The 14530-nt window shown below is 35.7% G+C and overlaps 3 protein-coding genes across 9 annotated transcripts; 1 reads left to right on the plus strand and 2 right to left on the minus strand.

Moving 5' to 3' along the window:
- The first annotated feature begins 5239 nt into the window (after positions 1-5239).
- On the plus strand, positions 5240-9261 carry LOC142540551 (transcription factor TCP2-like). Of its 5 annotated transcripts, XR_012819116.1 has the most exons (3): positions 5240-6726; positions 8183-8259; positions 8349-8628. XR_012819116.1 is itself a non-coding variant. In XM_075646798.1 (2 exons), exon 1 carries the CDS (start codon positions 5396-5398, stop codon positions 6677-6679), a length of 1284 nt encoding a protein of 427 aa, XP_075502913.1. In that variant the 5' UTR covers positions 5240-5395; the 3' UTR covers positions 6680-6726; positions 9130-9261. The 5 variants fall into 5 exon arrangements, 4 of the variants coding, with proteins under 4 accessions (XP_075502913.1, XP_075502914.1, XP_075502912.1 ...); XM_075646798.1 differs by lacking the exons at positions 8183-8259; positions 8349-8628 and adding an exon at positions 9130-9261; XM_075646799.1 differs by lacking the exon at positions 8183-8259.
- Positions 7639-12337, minus strand: LOC142540550 (putative lipid-A-disaccharide synthase, mitochondrial). 3 transcript variants are annotated; one of them, XM_075646794.1, is made up of 10 exons: positions 12170-12337; positions 11597-11844; positions 10556-10655; positions 10297-10402; positions 9979-10199; positions 9711-9789; positions 9105-9343; positions 8454-8680; positions 8111-8372; positions 7639-8046 (listed from the first exon to the last, which is right to left on the minus strand). In XM_075646794.1, the coding sequence occupies exons 2-9, from the start codon at positions 11833-11835 to the stop codon at positions 8201-8203; spliced, it is 1383 nt and encodes a 460-aa protein (XP_075502909.1). In that variant the 5' UTR covers positions 11836-11844; positions 12170-12337; the 3' UTR covers positions 7639-8046; positions 8111-8200. The 3 variants fall into 3 exon arrangements, with proteins under 3 accessions (XP_075502909.1, XP_075502910.1, XP_075502911.1); XM_075646795.1 differs by having other exon boundaries at positions 12083-12337; XM_075646796.1 differs by lacking the exon at positions 12170-12337 and having other exon boundaries at positions 11607-11841.
- A 1821-nt stretch (positions 12338-14158) lies between these two features.
- Positions 14159-14530, minus strand: LOC142538443 (protein TIFY 5A-like). The gene has a single exon (XM_075643760.1). It carries the CDS (start codon positions 14528-14530, stop codon positions 14159-14161), a length of 372 nt encoding a protein of 123 aa, XP_075499875.1.

The following is a 14530-nucleotide window of genomic DNA, read 5'->3' on the forward strand; positions in this document are numbered from 1 at the left end:
ATTCTTTAATCTAACTTCAACTATACAATGCCTACTGTAGCAGAAACATCATATCTGATTCATATTCAATTCTGACAATATCATAATTTCAAATCATGTCTAAACGTAACAAAACTTACGTCCAGTTTTAGCCTGCGTTGATAGGAACACAATACTGAAGTCGGATTGAAAATCAGACGGGCGGATCTTTCGCAAATCACAAATCTATAAGGTAAAAGACGTAAGGATTATTTCATAATCAATAATCCTCCTCAACCATTTTCTCAGAATTCTGAAGAGGAATGACGTGCACTTCCTATATATATATATCATTTTGCATGAAATTGAAACGTGGCTGATTTTCCACAAAACTTCAGCGGCGCTCGAGCGGTTGAAATGTACCGCTCGGGCGCGGAACACTCTGCCCGAATACTTAGCTATTGTCCATTGGCGCTCGGGCGGTAACTCTTTACTGCTCGGGCGCAACAGGTTCTGTCCAAACCCTATTCTTGTGCGACACTGGCGCTCGGGCGGTTATTTGCTACCGCTCGGGCGCCAGAGGTTCTGTCCAAAATCTTGGCTCACAATGCAACGACGCCCGGCTTCTCCATTCAAGTTCATATAACCTCAATCATGTCAATTAATTAACGTCTGATTACAGTAATTAAATCTCGGGCCTTACAGGCCAAATGGGCTGAGCCCGTTTGGGTTGCGGCCCAAAACGGGTCGAACCCAAACGGAGCCAAATTAAGATAACATTTTATATTTTCAAGTTTTAAGTTTTATATAAAAATTAGAATAAGTTTCATGCGCCTCCATGTCTCAGAACAAATATATTGATAATTTACTCTTAGAACAAATTTATTGATAATTTACTCTTACAACAAATATACATAAAGAAAATAAAAAAGAGAAATTTACAGATATACATACAGAAAACAAAAGGGAAGAAATTCCTGTAAATTTTATTCATGAATCTTAAAATAATTTTTAAGCATGACAGTTGTCTGTGAACCCAATAGTAGTTTTGTTTGAAGTCCGACGAGTTGCAGTTAAATTTTGTAGACCCGACGGAGGTTTGCTAATTATGTGTATTGTTGAAGATATAATATTTTTTAAAATTTACAACCGTCTCTTTTATCGACTTTATGTTTTCTTCCATGTCTCAATCTTCATGTTTGGTTTAAACAATTTACTTTTTATGGATTATGTTGTACTTTTTTTAATTTCTTATTTCAATGTTTTTAATTATTTTAAGAAACTATTTGACTGAAATATGTTTAACATTTTTTTCTTAAAAAAAATAAGCGGATTGGCCCGCCTAACCCGCGGCCCAAGGTGGATTGGACTGGGTTTGATCATTTAGGGCTGGCCTGTCCCACCCCGCCCCGCCTAATGACGGGTTGCGGCGGGTGGCGGGCTGGCCCGTCCCGTCCCGTCAACCAATTCTGACATGTCTAGAATATCGACCGACAAAATTCAGAAATTATTATTAATATTCTTATTTAATAAAATTTGGAATATTGACAAAGGAGTGACGACGACGACGATTTCATACGGTTGGAATTTTAAAATAAATAAATAAATTCCATTAAAAAAAAGAAATGATTTTGCTTTCCCATGAAATTATTTTGTGAATGAATAAGAGTTCGGACTAAGACACAAAGCTAACCAACCAAATCCACCATAAAAAAAGGGGATCGAGTTATTAAATCTATTATTATTTATTTCGAATTTTTGTTTTAATCTGATTTTTTTAAATATGTTTATCTACGTTTTAAATGTGTATGACTTCACTTAAAAATTCATTTAGTTAGTAAATTTAAGTTTTTTTAATTGTATGAGGCTAAAATCACTATATACAATAATACACGTCAATCAATTATTTCGTCATACTTAGTATCTAATTGTTGATGTTGTCTAATACGATATTAAAGCTAGATCAATCTTATTTTTTTCTTATCGATGATATTTTCTCTAACACAAACATTTTTACCCGTCATGATCTCACATCTCTTTTAATAATCTATTTCTCCTTACTCAAATAAAGGAAATTGGTTTGTCACACCATGCATGGTATTTCAAGTGACTCTGAAGTTCGAAAGCTGCAACATAATTCTCAACATTATTTTTAAAAACTGTGCCCAAAACAGAGAAAATATAATAAAGTTTATATCAATGTTCTTATTATTATTATTATATTCTCCGAATATATTTGACATCGACATATATAGAAGGTATGAAAATTACGTCGGAGACTAAGTCGGATTATCATTAATTGAGTTCGGTCGACCCTACCCCTGCGGGCACTACCCGCACGGGTCGATTCAACGGCTCGGATACTCAGCCGGATATCCTTGATATTATGATCCTAATAAGTAATATCAACCAATTTTACATTCACCTGGTCTTATAATGTTTTTGATTAATTTATACAGGATAAAGAAGCAGGGGATGATCCAGATATAGAAGATATCTTGAAAGTATGTTGTTTACAAGGCGCTTGAGAATTTTCTGATCATGTAAATAGTATATTCTGTACTTGCAGTGTTAAATAAAGAATAATGCTATAATTTTTGAAAGGATCTGGTAATAGTACTTATTAGTTCGACAGATACCACAAATAATAATAATATCAGAATAGGATGCAAAATAGTGAATTTGTGTTATATCAGAATTAGGTGTTGTGTCAGATGTTACCCATCTCGGACAACATGCAGCGAAATATTATATTTTGTAACACAAATTCACTTTAAATAAATAGATGGACAAGATTAAATTTGCACTAGTATAAATACTTATACTTGTGCGGTGCCTTATGGAAAAAATTAATCACTAGAAAATCAAACTGTTTACAAAAAAAAAAAAAAAAAACTTATCACTAGTGATTACAGCAAAAGTCAATTTTCTCAACAAGTTGAGAAAATAAATAGCTTTCTAAAACAAATAACTAGAATAAAATGTTAACAAGAAAGCAAAAGTGTGATGCCAAAAGAGAATCTACGAAAACGATCTTCAGCCAACTTCTTTGCAGATGTTGTCTGTAGATATTCCCAACATTCAATGCAACACACAATCATCACTCTTCAATACCAACGGCTTCGAGAATTATTTTTTTCTGAAAATCTCCACTTCGTGTATTTATGTAGGCTCGATTGGAAGAAGAAGGTAACAAAGTCCTTGTTTCTCTTATTTATAGATATTCTCTCTTCCTAGAGTTAGTCTCAACATGGAAACCTATTCAACAAGGAAAAAATAAGAATTTAATAGAAACAAAACTCTTCTCAAATCTTGATACCATATCATATCAATATTTGCATAGTTATCTCATTAAATACCACATTATCTAGAAAGACAAAATTACAATAAATATTAACCAAATCAAATTAATCATGGAAGAGATAATATTTAGGGAAATTATTTTAGGTTATGAAATCATATTAAATTGAGAAAATATATTTCCCTTCAGTAATGATCATACCCAATGCACCACTATTTTTTTATGAGCCGTTAGCCCATGTCCATGACTGTCACTAATAGAATATTCTATCATTGAAAAGTGGTTTCTTTCATCTTCCTAACACTCGGGCCTAAGACATCTAGGCTTAAGTTAAGAAACAAAATGGAATATTTCGTTATCTTCCTAAATATATTGTCTTTCTTATTTTCCTAACTTGTGTGAGACGGTCTCACGAATCGTATTTTTTGAGACAGATCTCTTATTTGGGTCATCCATGAAAACGTATGACTTTTTATACTAAAAGTATTATTTTTTATTGTGAATATCGATAGGATTGACCCGTCTCACAGATAAAGATTCGTGAGACCTTATCAGAGACCTACTCATAGGATTATCTCCAAATTCGAAAAAAAGATTTAAAATCAAAATATTTGAAAGAGGACGGAATAGACAGCAAATTGAAATCCGTTACTTTTGAACAGGTGCATTTCAAGGCATTTCAAGATTTAAGGAGCTCATCATTTGACACAGTTACGAGTCACGATTGTCTATCACATCGGGCTGGCCCAATCTCACCCGATAGAAACAAATTATCTGATTGTACTTGGACTGGGCTCAACTTTATACAGATCATTTGACTTTGATTTTAGTTGGCTCACGCTTAACGAAGCCCAATCCAATTTGTCATAAGAACACTGGTATAAAAGAAGAATTTGTTGCCGAGTCCAAGAAATAAAAACATATTCAAACCAATATTTTTCTCTGTTTTAAAATGGATATTCTAACCCCATATTTTATGTAATTTACACTTACCTCACTTGTCACTTGACATGTTATCATTTTTTACATAAACGAAAGAGATGAATGTTTTAAAATAGGTGATACCCCATGTGTCGTCTTTAGTCCGAGTCATCTTTAGTTCGAGTTTTGGACAGTCAGAAAGCCAAGAAAGTTGAGCAGGTCGACCATTGCTCAGAAAGAGCAGGGCTCGCAGCTAGTGTTCGGGAAGTACAATTAATGGACAGTGTTCCACATCACGATCATTTACCTGAACACCCGGGTACATGATATCATCTCCTACTTCACATGTATGGGGTATCGTGATTTAATCATCATCAGGAGAGCTTCCGACCCACGTAGGAGTGATGTTACTAGGCTTATGTATTGTCAAGACTTGTCAGTGACACAGAACATGGACGATCATATCGTCATGAGTAGCAGTTGGACACTGAAAACAGAGTCATCAATAGGTTTATAAACTCCAGTTGTTTGAAGATTATATGAGTCAAAGGATATCTTGTTATGCTTTTTTTTTTTTTTTTTTTTTGCCAATCACCTGCAAATTATGAATTGGATTGAAATAAATAAATCATCTAATTTTTCATGAGCATCGAGCACCAAAATCTTGGTTGGATGTGGCTACCTTTTTTTCCTTTGTGTAGTTTCAGTGCTGCCCTGAGTCAAGGTAGTTCTGACTTCTGAGCATATTATATACACAGGCTTTGTTCTTTTGCTTTATTTCTGAATAGAGCTTTAGGGCAACCCAAGACTAAATGCCGAAGTCGTTCGTCTTCTTTATGAGCTTTCACTGTCATTGATAGTGAAAAATCTTATGGCAGAATTTTTAGTTTTTGTTCATAATCTCTCTGTTGTCCAAGTATGTCTTACGAAAATGTCGCTACAAAAGCCAAAGTTGGTCATTCAATGCAAAGGACAGGACAATAGCCACGCAACACCCACCTCTTAGCTGCACACCAAATGTTCTCTAAATCTTGATCCTCATCTCCACCCCCCCACCCCCCCATCTAAAAATAAATTTAAAAATATGATCTTTTTCATGAAGAATTTTCTCTGTCACTTTCCCTTTATTGCTTCGCCTTTCTGAGTAGATAACGTTATTCATAAGAAAGCAGAAGAGGTGAGAGGGTACTTGAGAAAAGGAATGAAAGTGGTGGTATGGAGTTAGTTGAAATTCCAAGAATCAGCTGTTCTGGTGGAAAGGCCGATGTTCAGTGTAACGCAGATGAAGAAGAAGAGAGAGAGCCCAAAAGGCGGAGTGCCGCTCGTGTTGTAGATCTCGGTGGTGGCGTTGGTAGGTTCTATGGCTGGCCTTCTTCAAGAATCGTCAGGGTTTCCAGGGCCTCCGGTGGGAAAGATAGGCACAGCAAAGTTTTGACGGTAAAGGGGCTTAGAGACCGCCGGGTGCGGCTCTCCGTCAACACTGCAATCCAATTCTATGATTTACAAGATCGTTTGGGCTACGATCAGCCAAGCAAGGCACTGGAGTGGCTGCTGAACGCCGCAGCGAGTTCCATTCAGGAGCTGCCATCGATAAGCAATTTATTTCCCGACAGCCCTAAGCAGCTGAGCGACGAGAAGAAGTCTAGCACCGGCGGTGGTGATAATATTGGGTTCGACTCGGCTGAAATCCACATGAACGGCGGCGACTATCAGAATTACCATCATCCCCAGCGAAAAGCGTCCAAATCCTCTGCCTGCACTAGCCCATCTGAAGCTAGCGAAGGTTCTGGTTTATCACTTTCCAGATCTGAGAGCAGGATCAAAGCTTGGAACCAGGCCAACAAAAGAAATTCAACGGAAGAGAGAGACAAGGAAAACATTTCACTCGTTAGTTTGAACCCAATTTCTGAGCATACTTCTTTTACTGAACTCTTGAGCGGCGGAGGCGGCCGTGGTGCTGCAAACGAGTCACATTTCTTACAAAAGTCTCCGAAGCAGTGGTCCTCAGCTCCTATGGATTACTTACTCAGTGGTCTACTTGGCCCACCTGCAACACCTGTGGCTTCACCATTGTTCAGTTTAGGAGCGGACCACCATCAAGAACTGCAGCACTTCTCCTTTGTCCCAGACCACCTTGTCTCGGTTGTCAATGCTGCTGCTGCCGGAGAAAAAAATGTCGATAACAGTAACCGCCAAAACGGAAGTAATGCATACAACCTGAATTTCACTATGTCTTCTTCTGCTACTTCTTCAGGCCTTTCAGGCTTAAACAGGGGGACCCTTCAGTCCAATTCTTCCTCACCGTCTCTGCTGCCTCAACTCCAGAGGTTTCCTCCCATACACGGACCTCCAAGTTTTTTCATCGGCACCGCTGTGCCTGTCGAGAATCACAACCAGCTTCTATCTGGATTCGATGCCCGCCTGCAGCTTTATTATGGAGATGCTCATGTTAATAATAATGGGAGGCAATCTGGCCAGAAGGGAAAGGAAAAGAACTGATGACTTTATTGAAGATATTGTTCCTCTGAACCACATCTTTTTTCCGGGTAATTTTCCTTCTCTTTTTCTTGATTAAACTCATACCCATTATTTAAAAAAAAGCCCTAAAACTTTAATTATGACGATTGCAATTGCTTTGTGCTGTTTGCTTATTGTCTAATTCTCTTGACATTGGTTTTGACGGTTTCTTCAATATTGTGAATCTTTGTGCATTGCATCGTGGGTATCTTTGGAGTTTAAGTCAATTTCTTGGTTTCAAGTGAAAGTATGATTTTCGATAGCAGCATCTATCATTTGTTGTCTCTAATGATCTCTAACACGTGTTCACAGCCCTGTCGGTATTACTTGTGGAGTGTTGGGAAAACAATATTTTTGCATTGGACAAATTTTCACTAACTCATTACATTAGCTAATGATTGATACAATTCTTGACTAAGGCCAATGAACTTCTACCGGCTCAAAGTACATCCCTTGGACTCGAGACCTGGTATTACTTTGACACGATTGGATACTTGATCTCGTGTTCATAGTTGCCATTCAAGAATATACATACTCCGGATGTGACATTTAGATTGCATCTCAGGTTCCTATAGAGTTTTAACTTGTAACCATGATAGATGTTATTAATAAACTTCACACAGCAGAGATTGCACGATCATATTTATGCATATGCGCCTTTAACATTGTCACATTCTAACATCGGCAAGTAAAGCTTTATTAGGCTGAAATGTTTTTTTATCCAAATTTGATTCAGGTACACTTAGCAATGCATTTGCTTTCCTGCCTCAAACAGGATCCATTTTCAAGAAACACCACACGTTTCTGCTTTGGATCATGACATATTTGTGGTCAATAATTGTTTCTGAATTGGTGCTGATTTTTAAGTTTATAGTTTTTGTTGGGATGTCTCATACCGCTACCTGATTTGATTCGCGTGTTCTATTTTCTGTAAGAAAAGCATCGAATATGTGTGTACTAGATCAAGTGGAATCAAAGTTTGCAGTTGTCCTACCATTATAATTTGAACCAAGTTGAATCAAAGTTGAATCATTTAAACTTTAGCGGTTTTAATGATCCATGGTTGCAATAACTCAAAAGCTGTATTACGAAGGCTATTTAAAAAAGGTGACGATTAAAAGATATTACATATGTCAAGTATCTTAAAATTCTAAACTGATTTAGGATTTCGGTCACGGATATACAAAATTTTTGGTTTTGATTTTCTATCTTTAGGAACTATGATTGAAATCGATTTGTTTCCAATTTAAGTTACGAAAACAATTCCTATTTTGATCATGAGTTGAAGCCAATTTTGATAAAGCTAAGGAAGTCTGTTAATCGAGTGAGAGCTTTAGAACTCATCATGGCTATGCATATCCGACTTGAAGAAAGTATTTGGTACTGGAGTTGGCTTCATAAAACTCACACCACTAGTAAAATTAACCAGAAGTTAAACAAAAGGCTTCTTTAAATAATATGAAGAAAAAATCTAGTCCAACACAGTTGGAAAATTCAAAGGCTTCAAGAATTAAGTACTACAGATGCTGCGATCATGCTTGGTGCAAACTCAACGAGTGCAGGTTCTCCCTCTGTTAAGTTCCTACTTACTCTATTATTAGGACTCAGTGCATTGATGAACTTACCAGCAGCATCCATCTGTTTTTTGCAGAGGCCCTCGTCATTCATCAAGTCCCTACAACGTCACAATTCTGGAAGTTCTAGCATCATCAACTCACCAGTTTCTAAAATTTCAGTCAAAGAACATGAATCTTACCTGAGTAGAAGAGCCAAGTGTGAAGGAGTGCATGCTCCAAACAGAGCTTCAGGAATTATGGCTGAATTTAGGATAATGTTAGGAAGTGAGATGTAAGGTATTTTAGCTTTGTATCTTATGAACCATTCTGTCAGGATATGGGCGCGATATGCAACCACACATGGTAATCGTGCAAGCTGCAGCTCTACTGCAACTGTCCCAGATGCGCATAATGCTACTCGACTTGCCTGCATCACATTGAAATTTAGCTGGATCAGCATCATTCGTTTTGATTTTCTTTCCTCCCATTTTAATTTTGAAGGCACTATTTTATTTGAAATCTTGTACACCAAGAACTGTTCAAATGCCCCAGCATATCAGTTTACAAACCACAGCGCGCTGGAAGTCAAAGTGTACAAAACACCAGAATTTTGAAATGTTCAGTTTTCCAATACTAAAGGCAGCAGACTAATTCTGTCAAACTGATCCCTTTAATTGCAAAAAGTAGTCAACAACGAATCTGAGCTAAAAATGATTCAGGTTAAATTATCAACAATCTATTGCATTTGTGCCTCTGTTGAAGTGCTATTTAGACAATTACTTTACTCAAGATGCAATATTTTTAGAAAACGTAGCCAAATAGCTTTGCTGATATTATATCAAGGGTCTTACGCTGAAAGCATTATACTTGATGCAGGATGTGACGCCTGGTACCAAAACAACTGGCACTGGCCACATACCGACAGCCTTCCTGATGTAATCTTCCACTTGCTTATTAGGTGCCACATAAATAACTGCTGTTAACCCGGAGAAATCATTTTTAAGTAGCTCCAAGGTGTGTGAAAATATTGGAAGCATGCGTGTGACCTCTTGCAATCTGCTTCCAGGGAGCACTGATATGATTGTGGATCCTTCATGTATCAATACCAATGTGCTTAATACACGATAAACTTCAACGACGATTCCATGAAACGTTAATTAAAATCTAAGGCTGTTTTTGTCAATCTGATGCATTAAAATTCATTAAAAAAAACAGGGAAAGACTGAGAACTGGTAGTCTTTTAAGTCAATTTAAATACGACTTTTGTCCCCTCTAACATTTATCATGTACATCTTATATCAACTTAAAAGCAACCACTTCTATGCTAGCTTTGTCAATAAAGGTGGTTGATATTCTAAAGAACTGACAGTCATGATAAATTTTAATATACCAAGTACAAAGAAGTACAAACCAGCTGTAAAGTAAAGCAGAAGTAAAATAAATTTTCATCATTCTACCTGACGAAATCCCATGCACATTCCTGAATTTTTCTCCATCGCCTTCAACCCTCCATTCTTGGTCTGTGCTTTTTCCAACCTGACGATCAAATTCCTCAAGAATAACACGACTACAAGAAAAATATATCAAGACTTTCTTTATAGGAAACATCAGATAAAAGAAGTTTTTATAATCTGTATGTCGTATATTATATATCTTCACAAGGCAAACACAATTTTATCAGCAAACGAGGCCTTCATATGGCTAATGTTATGCATATGAGTTCACCTCAAGTTCCAAAATATCTTCTAATGTTGGGTGACCCACAAATGTTGCGAGTAGTCCATTTGACCTACAGACTTCTGCCTCAAATGGAAGGATGCAGAAAACATGATCCACAAAGTCTGTAAGCCCTTTAAGTCTAGCTTCACCTCCTCTCCAGGCCCAGAATGATGGTGCTACAAAGTGAAAATGTCGAGGACAAGCCAGCCCAAGCTGACCATATCTAGCTGAAAAAATCATTGCCTTTTATTCCAACACCATTTTCTCCTTGGCCGAGGAAACTGAAAGTTAAACCAAGAATTCAGACAATTGAAATAAATTTACCTCGTAAATGCTTCAGAAAACGAAAGGAAAACCCTTTTGAATCTACTGTCAACACAACATGAGGCTCAAAAGAGAGAGCGGACTTCACAGTCTCTTTCAACTTTACCTGAAATTTGAAGTTCTGGTCAGTAATTGCAAAGAAATTGGCTAGTTTCATAAATGACGTATGTGGATACATAACATTGAACATATATTAAATACTGAATCATTTCTAAGGATAGGTTTAAGTGGAGCACATTTAGCGTAGTTCACAGCTCACCCTGAAGCTACTAAGATGTGGTAACAACTCCCATATACCCATTATTGCGAGATCTTCCATAGGAAACAGAGACTTCAACCCTTGTTTTGACATCATCAGACTGAAAAAAGAAAAGTAGGCACAATGAAATTATATGTCTATGACGTTTGTTCATCTTATACAATCTTATGCTTTTAACAAAACACCGATTTGGGGAGCCTCTTGTAAGCTGCAAGTTTTTAAAATCATGCTTGGCTTGGAAAAATCATGAATATACATTTTAGCAGGAATGTCAGAGGTATCTCAACATGCACAAACAAATGCTGAATTTTGCCATCAAATTATTGCATGCCACACAATATTATGACATTGCTTTAGCGATATATTTGTCGAAATTCACTCCAGAGCAACTAGATACTGTGGCATCATACCAACTGAACCACGGAGAAACTAAGAAAATCTAATGACTATAGAAACTCGAAGTATTATTTATTTCTTAGGAAGTCATCAGATGTTTGCAAATGATATTGAAAAATGTGCGTGTTCAGCAGAGCTGCACTCGTTTAGAGGGTTTACGGATGACTCAAGTTTCAATTATTTTGAGAACTGCAGAAACTTCTAGGTGCAAAGACAGAAGCTTGCAAAGCTGGGAGGCAAACATAGGCAATTTCTATGATATGAGACAACCTTAAAGTTGCATATTGACATTGTCCAATCCCAATGGCGTGTATGATGAGAGGCAGATATTTACTTACTAATGATAAACATGATTGATACAACACTACAACAAGTGTAATTGAGCTAAAATTTATTTTAAAATTGAATATATTTTAAACCTTTTAACCAGAAAATTGAAAATGAAGACAAATGCAACCTGGTACCATACAATCGGCAGAAAAAAAAATCCCCTTATAATCATTTCAGAAACTGGAATAATCACAAACTAGCAAATTATCTATGAAGCCAGTGTCATGACAGACTTTGCGAGTAGCTAAAATTTGAAAAGAACTGGTGGTAAAAAAAGTGAAATCACTGAGAAAGAAATACATAGTCTATATTTACCCGCCCACACCTGTAAATCGAACGGGCAAAGCAGAAAGCTTTTTCAAAGAGTTCATGAAACGCGATGCAATAATGTCACCAGAAACTTCTCCAGCAACTACGAAAACTCTGAGTTCCCCGTCTTTTGAGGCCAAATCTCTCACGGTTTCTCTGGCAGAACAAGATACCGATCTTTTCATTATCTGGAAAAACATCACATTCTTGAAGATCTTCACATTCCACACACTTCTGAGAAACATGTTTCAATCCTTCAAAAGCAACATCCTAAAAGTAAGCAAACCATCATATATTCTAGTGAGCTAAAGAAAAAAAAGGAAGCAGCAACAAGAAAATGCAGAAATCGTGAAAATCCAAATAAAAACAAAAAATCAACAAAAAAAAACGTAACTTTAGGTCTATCTAAAATGGGCAAACTCCATTAATCCCAATAAATATAAAGTATGCAGAAAATAAAAATGGTGTTTTGTTGGACTGAATTCCACTTACTTCCTCAAAGAAAAGCGTTAAAATAACTTTTTGAAGGGTTTCAAGTGAAAAGAACTGAATTGAAAACACCATCCAAACTCAACATACCACACAGAGTAGCGGTTTAGAGGATATCAAGTCCAATTGAGCCAAACGTAGGAATGAACATTCGGATTCGATAATATTCGACTCCAATGGAGCTCAAAATTCACGCAACCACCGTTTCTAAAAAAGTTTCAAAAGAAAGAAGAAACCCTCCGAAAGTTTCCTAAAATGTCGTTTATTTTTCAAATTATATTATTTTCCTATAATAATAATGATAATAAGCTAAAAAAATCTTTTCATCAATATATATTTTAAAAAGTTTTCCACAATTTTCTTGAGGCAATTCTCAATTTAGTCTTATTTTGTATTCTGATTTCGATTTTGTCCTCTATTTTGCAATTTGAAAATTTTGTTTCTAAAATTCTAGTCTTGCTCTATTGGAGATCTAAGAATAGTTTCACATGCAATAGTGATTTTGTATATAAAAAATAAATTATCACCGAAGTCGATTTGATGATATCACGATCGCTCTCCCTATATTTAATGGTTTGACAAAAATTTGTGTGAGACGATTTCACGGGTCGTATTCTATGAGACGAATCTCTTATTTGGATCATTCATAAAAAAATATTACTTTTTATTGTGAATATCGGTAGTGATATTAATTTTCATGCTAATAGTATTACTTTTTATTGTGAATATCGGTAGGGGTATTAATTTTTATGTTAATAGTATTACTTTTTATTGTGAATATCGGTAGGATTGACCCGTCTCACAGATAAAGATTCGTGAGACCGTCTCACAAGAGACATACTCTAATGGCTTAATATAGTAAATCTTGCTTGGATCACAATCCAAATTATGGTGATTCATAAACATGTATAAAGTACTTATTTTTATGCTCTATTATTGTGTCATAATTTTTATTAATTTATTGAGTTACAAATTTTAAATGTTTTTATTTAGGACTTTGCGGCTAACCAGATTTTCTTACAATTAAATTACATTATAACAGGAAGATGAAATTTTCTCTTGATTAAAAAGAAAAGATTTGTGGACACTTCTATTTTTTTTTATCATGTTGATAAAGACAAGTTCTTGTTTACTATCTCAAAAAAGACAATCATTATATTGTTGTTTCTTAACAAATCATCATACTCACTGAGTAAAAAAACTCATGTTAGATGATCTATGAGTCAATTTGTGAGACATATATTCTATTTCGGTCATTCATGAAAATATATTAATTTTTATGTAAAAAAATATTATTTTTTATTATAAAACAAAATTGACTCATCTTACAAATAAATATATGTGACATCTTTTTACAAAAATTTACTCTGACCGATATAAAAAATGATTTTCTTCGATCATAGTATACTATAGGTTCGATATGTATTCGTTTAATAGGATTTTATGTATAAATCTATTATATTTTATTAAAATTGTGGACATGATAGTAACTACATAGGAATGACATCAACTCTTTCTTCCAACTTTACCCTTATATGATATTAATATTATAATTTTGTTTTTTGTATTTTTTTTAAATTGCAACACACTTTTTTTTTTATTTCAGCAATTCAAATATAAATTTAGTCCCTCCATAATTTGTCAAATTTTACTTTAATTCATCGATAATGATAAAAAAGACTGTATACAAACTCATCGCGTGTGCAGAATAAATAGTACATGTTAATTCTTTGGGTAAAGTATAATTAATTGTTTCCAAACAATATCTTTTTTTTTAATCAGCCTAGGTCTTGTATGAGGTGGATCACAATTGGACCCAATAATTAACCACAAAAGGTCCGACTTCGTCTGAACGAAGGAACAACGATGCAGGAGGCCATGGCTGCAACCAATTTTCACACACTCGAATTGAAGATTTCAGATGAATTAAAGAGCCAAATTAGTTGATCTCACGCGTACGTACGTAAGATCCTGAGGCCCAAAAAAAGGAAACAAAAAAAAAAGAGAGGGTAATATTCAATGAGTATAAATTAAATCGAAACGAAACAAACGAGACACCATCCGAATTCAATGAACATGCTATTGCTTGCAATATTGATAACGAACAGTAGTATAAGGAGATGTTGATTGGGCTCTGGTCTTCCTCTTCTGAAGAAACCTCTGCAAAGATCGCTTCATGGAAAGACCAGTAGTAGTAGCGGTCGGTCCCGGTGTCGTCTCTTGATCAAGCTCTCGTCTTGCCAGCATTATGATGGCTCGAGCCTGAATCTCCGTGACATCACAAGTAGCAATTCTTCCATTGTAGAAAATACTTAGCTGCTTCTTCTCAGGAGCAGCATTGTAGTCATGATGATCATATTCATATTCATGCGAGGAATGGTCAGATACAGAAGGAGTACCAAGCCGCAGCTCCAGATTGCAGTTGCTTTTCATTTCTCGATCTTCTTCCAT

This window comes from Primulina tabacum, chromosome 3, assembly GCF_025594145.1.
Source record: "Primulina tabacum isolate GXHZ01 chromosome 3, ASM2559414v2, whole genome shotgun sequence".
Lineage (NCBI taxonomy): Eukaryota > Viridiplantae > Streptophyta > Magnoliopsida > Lamiales > Gesneriaceae > Primulina > Primulina tabacum.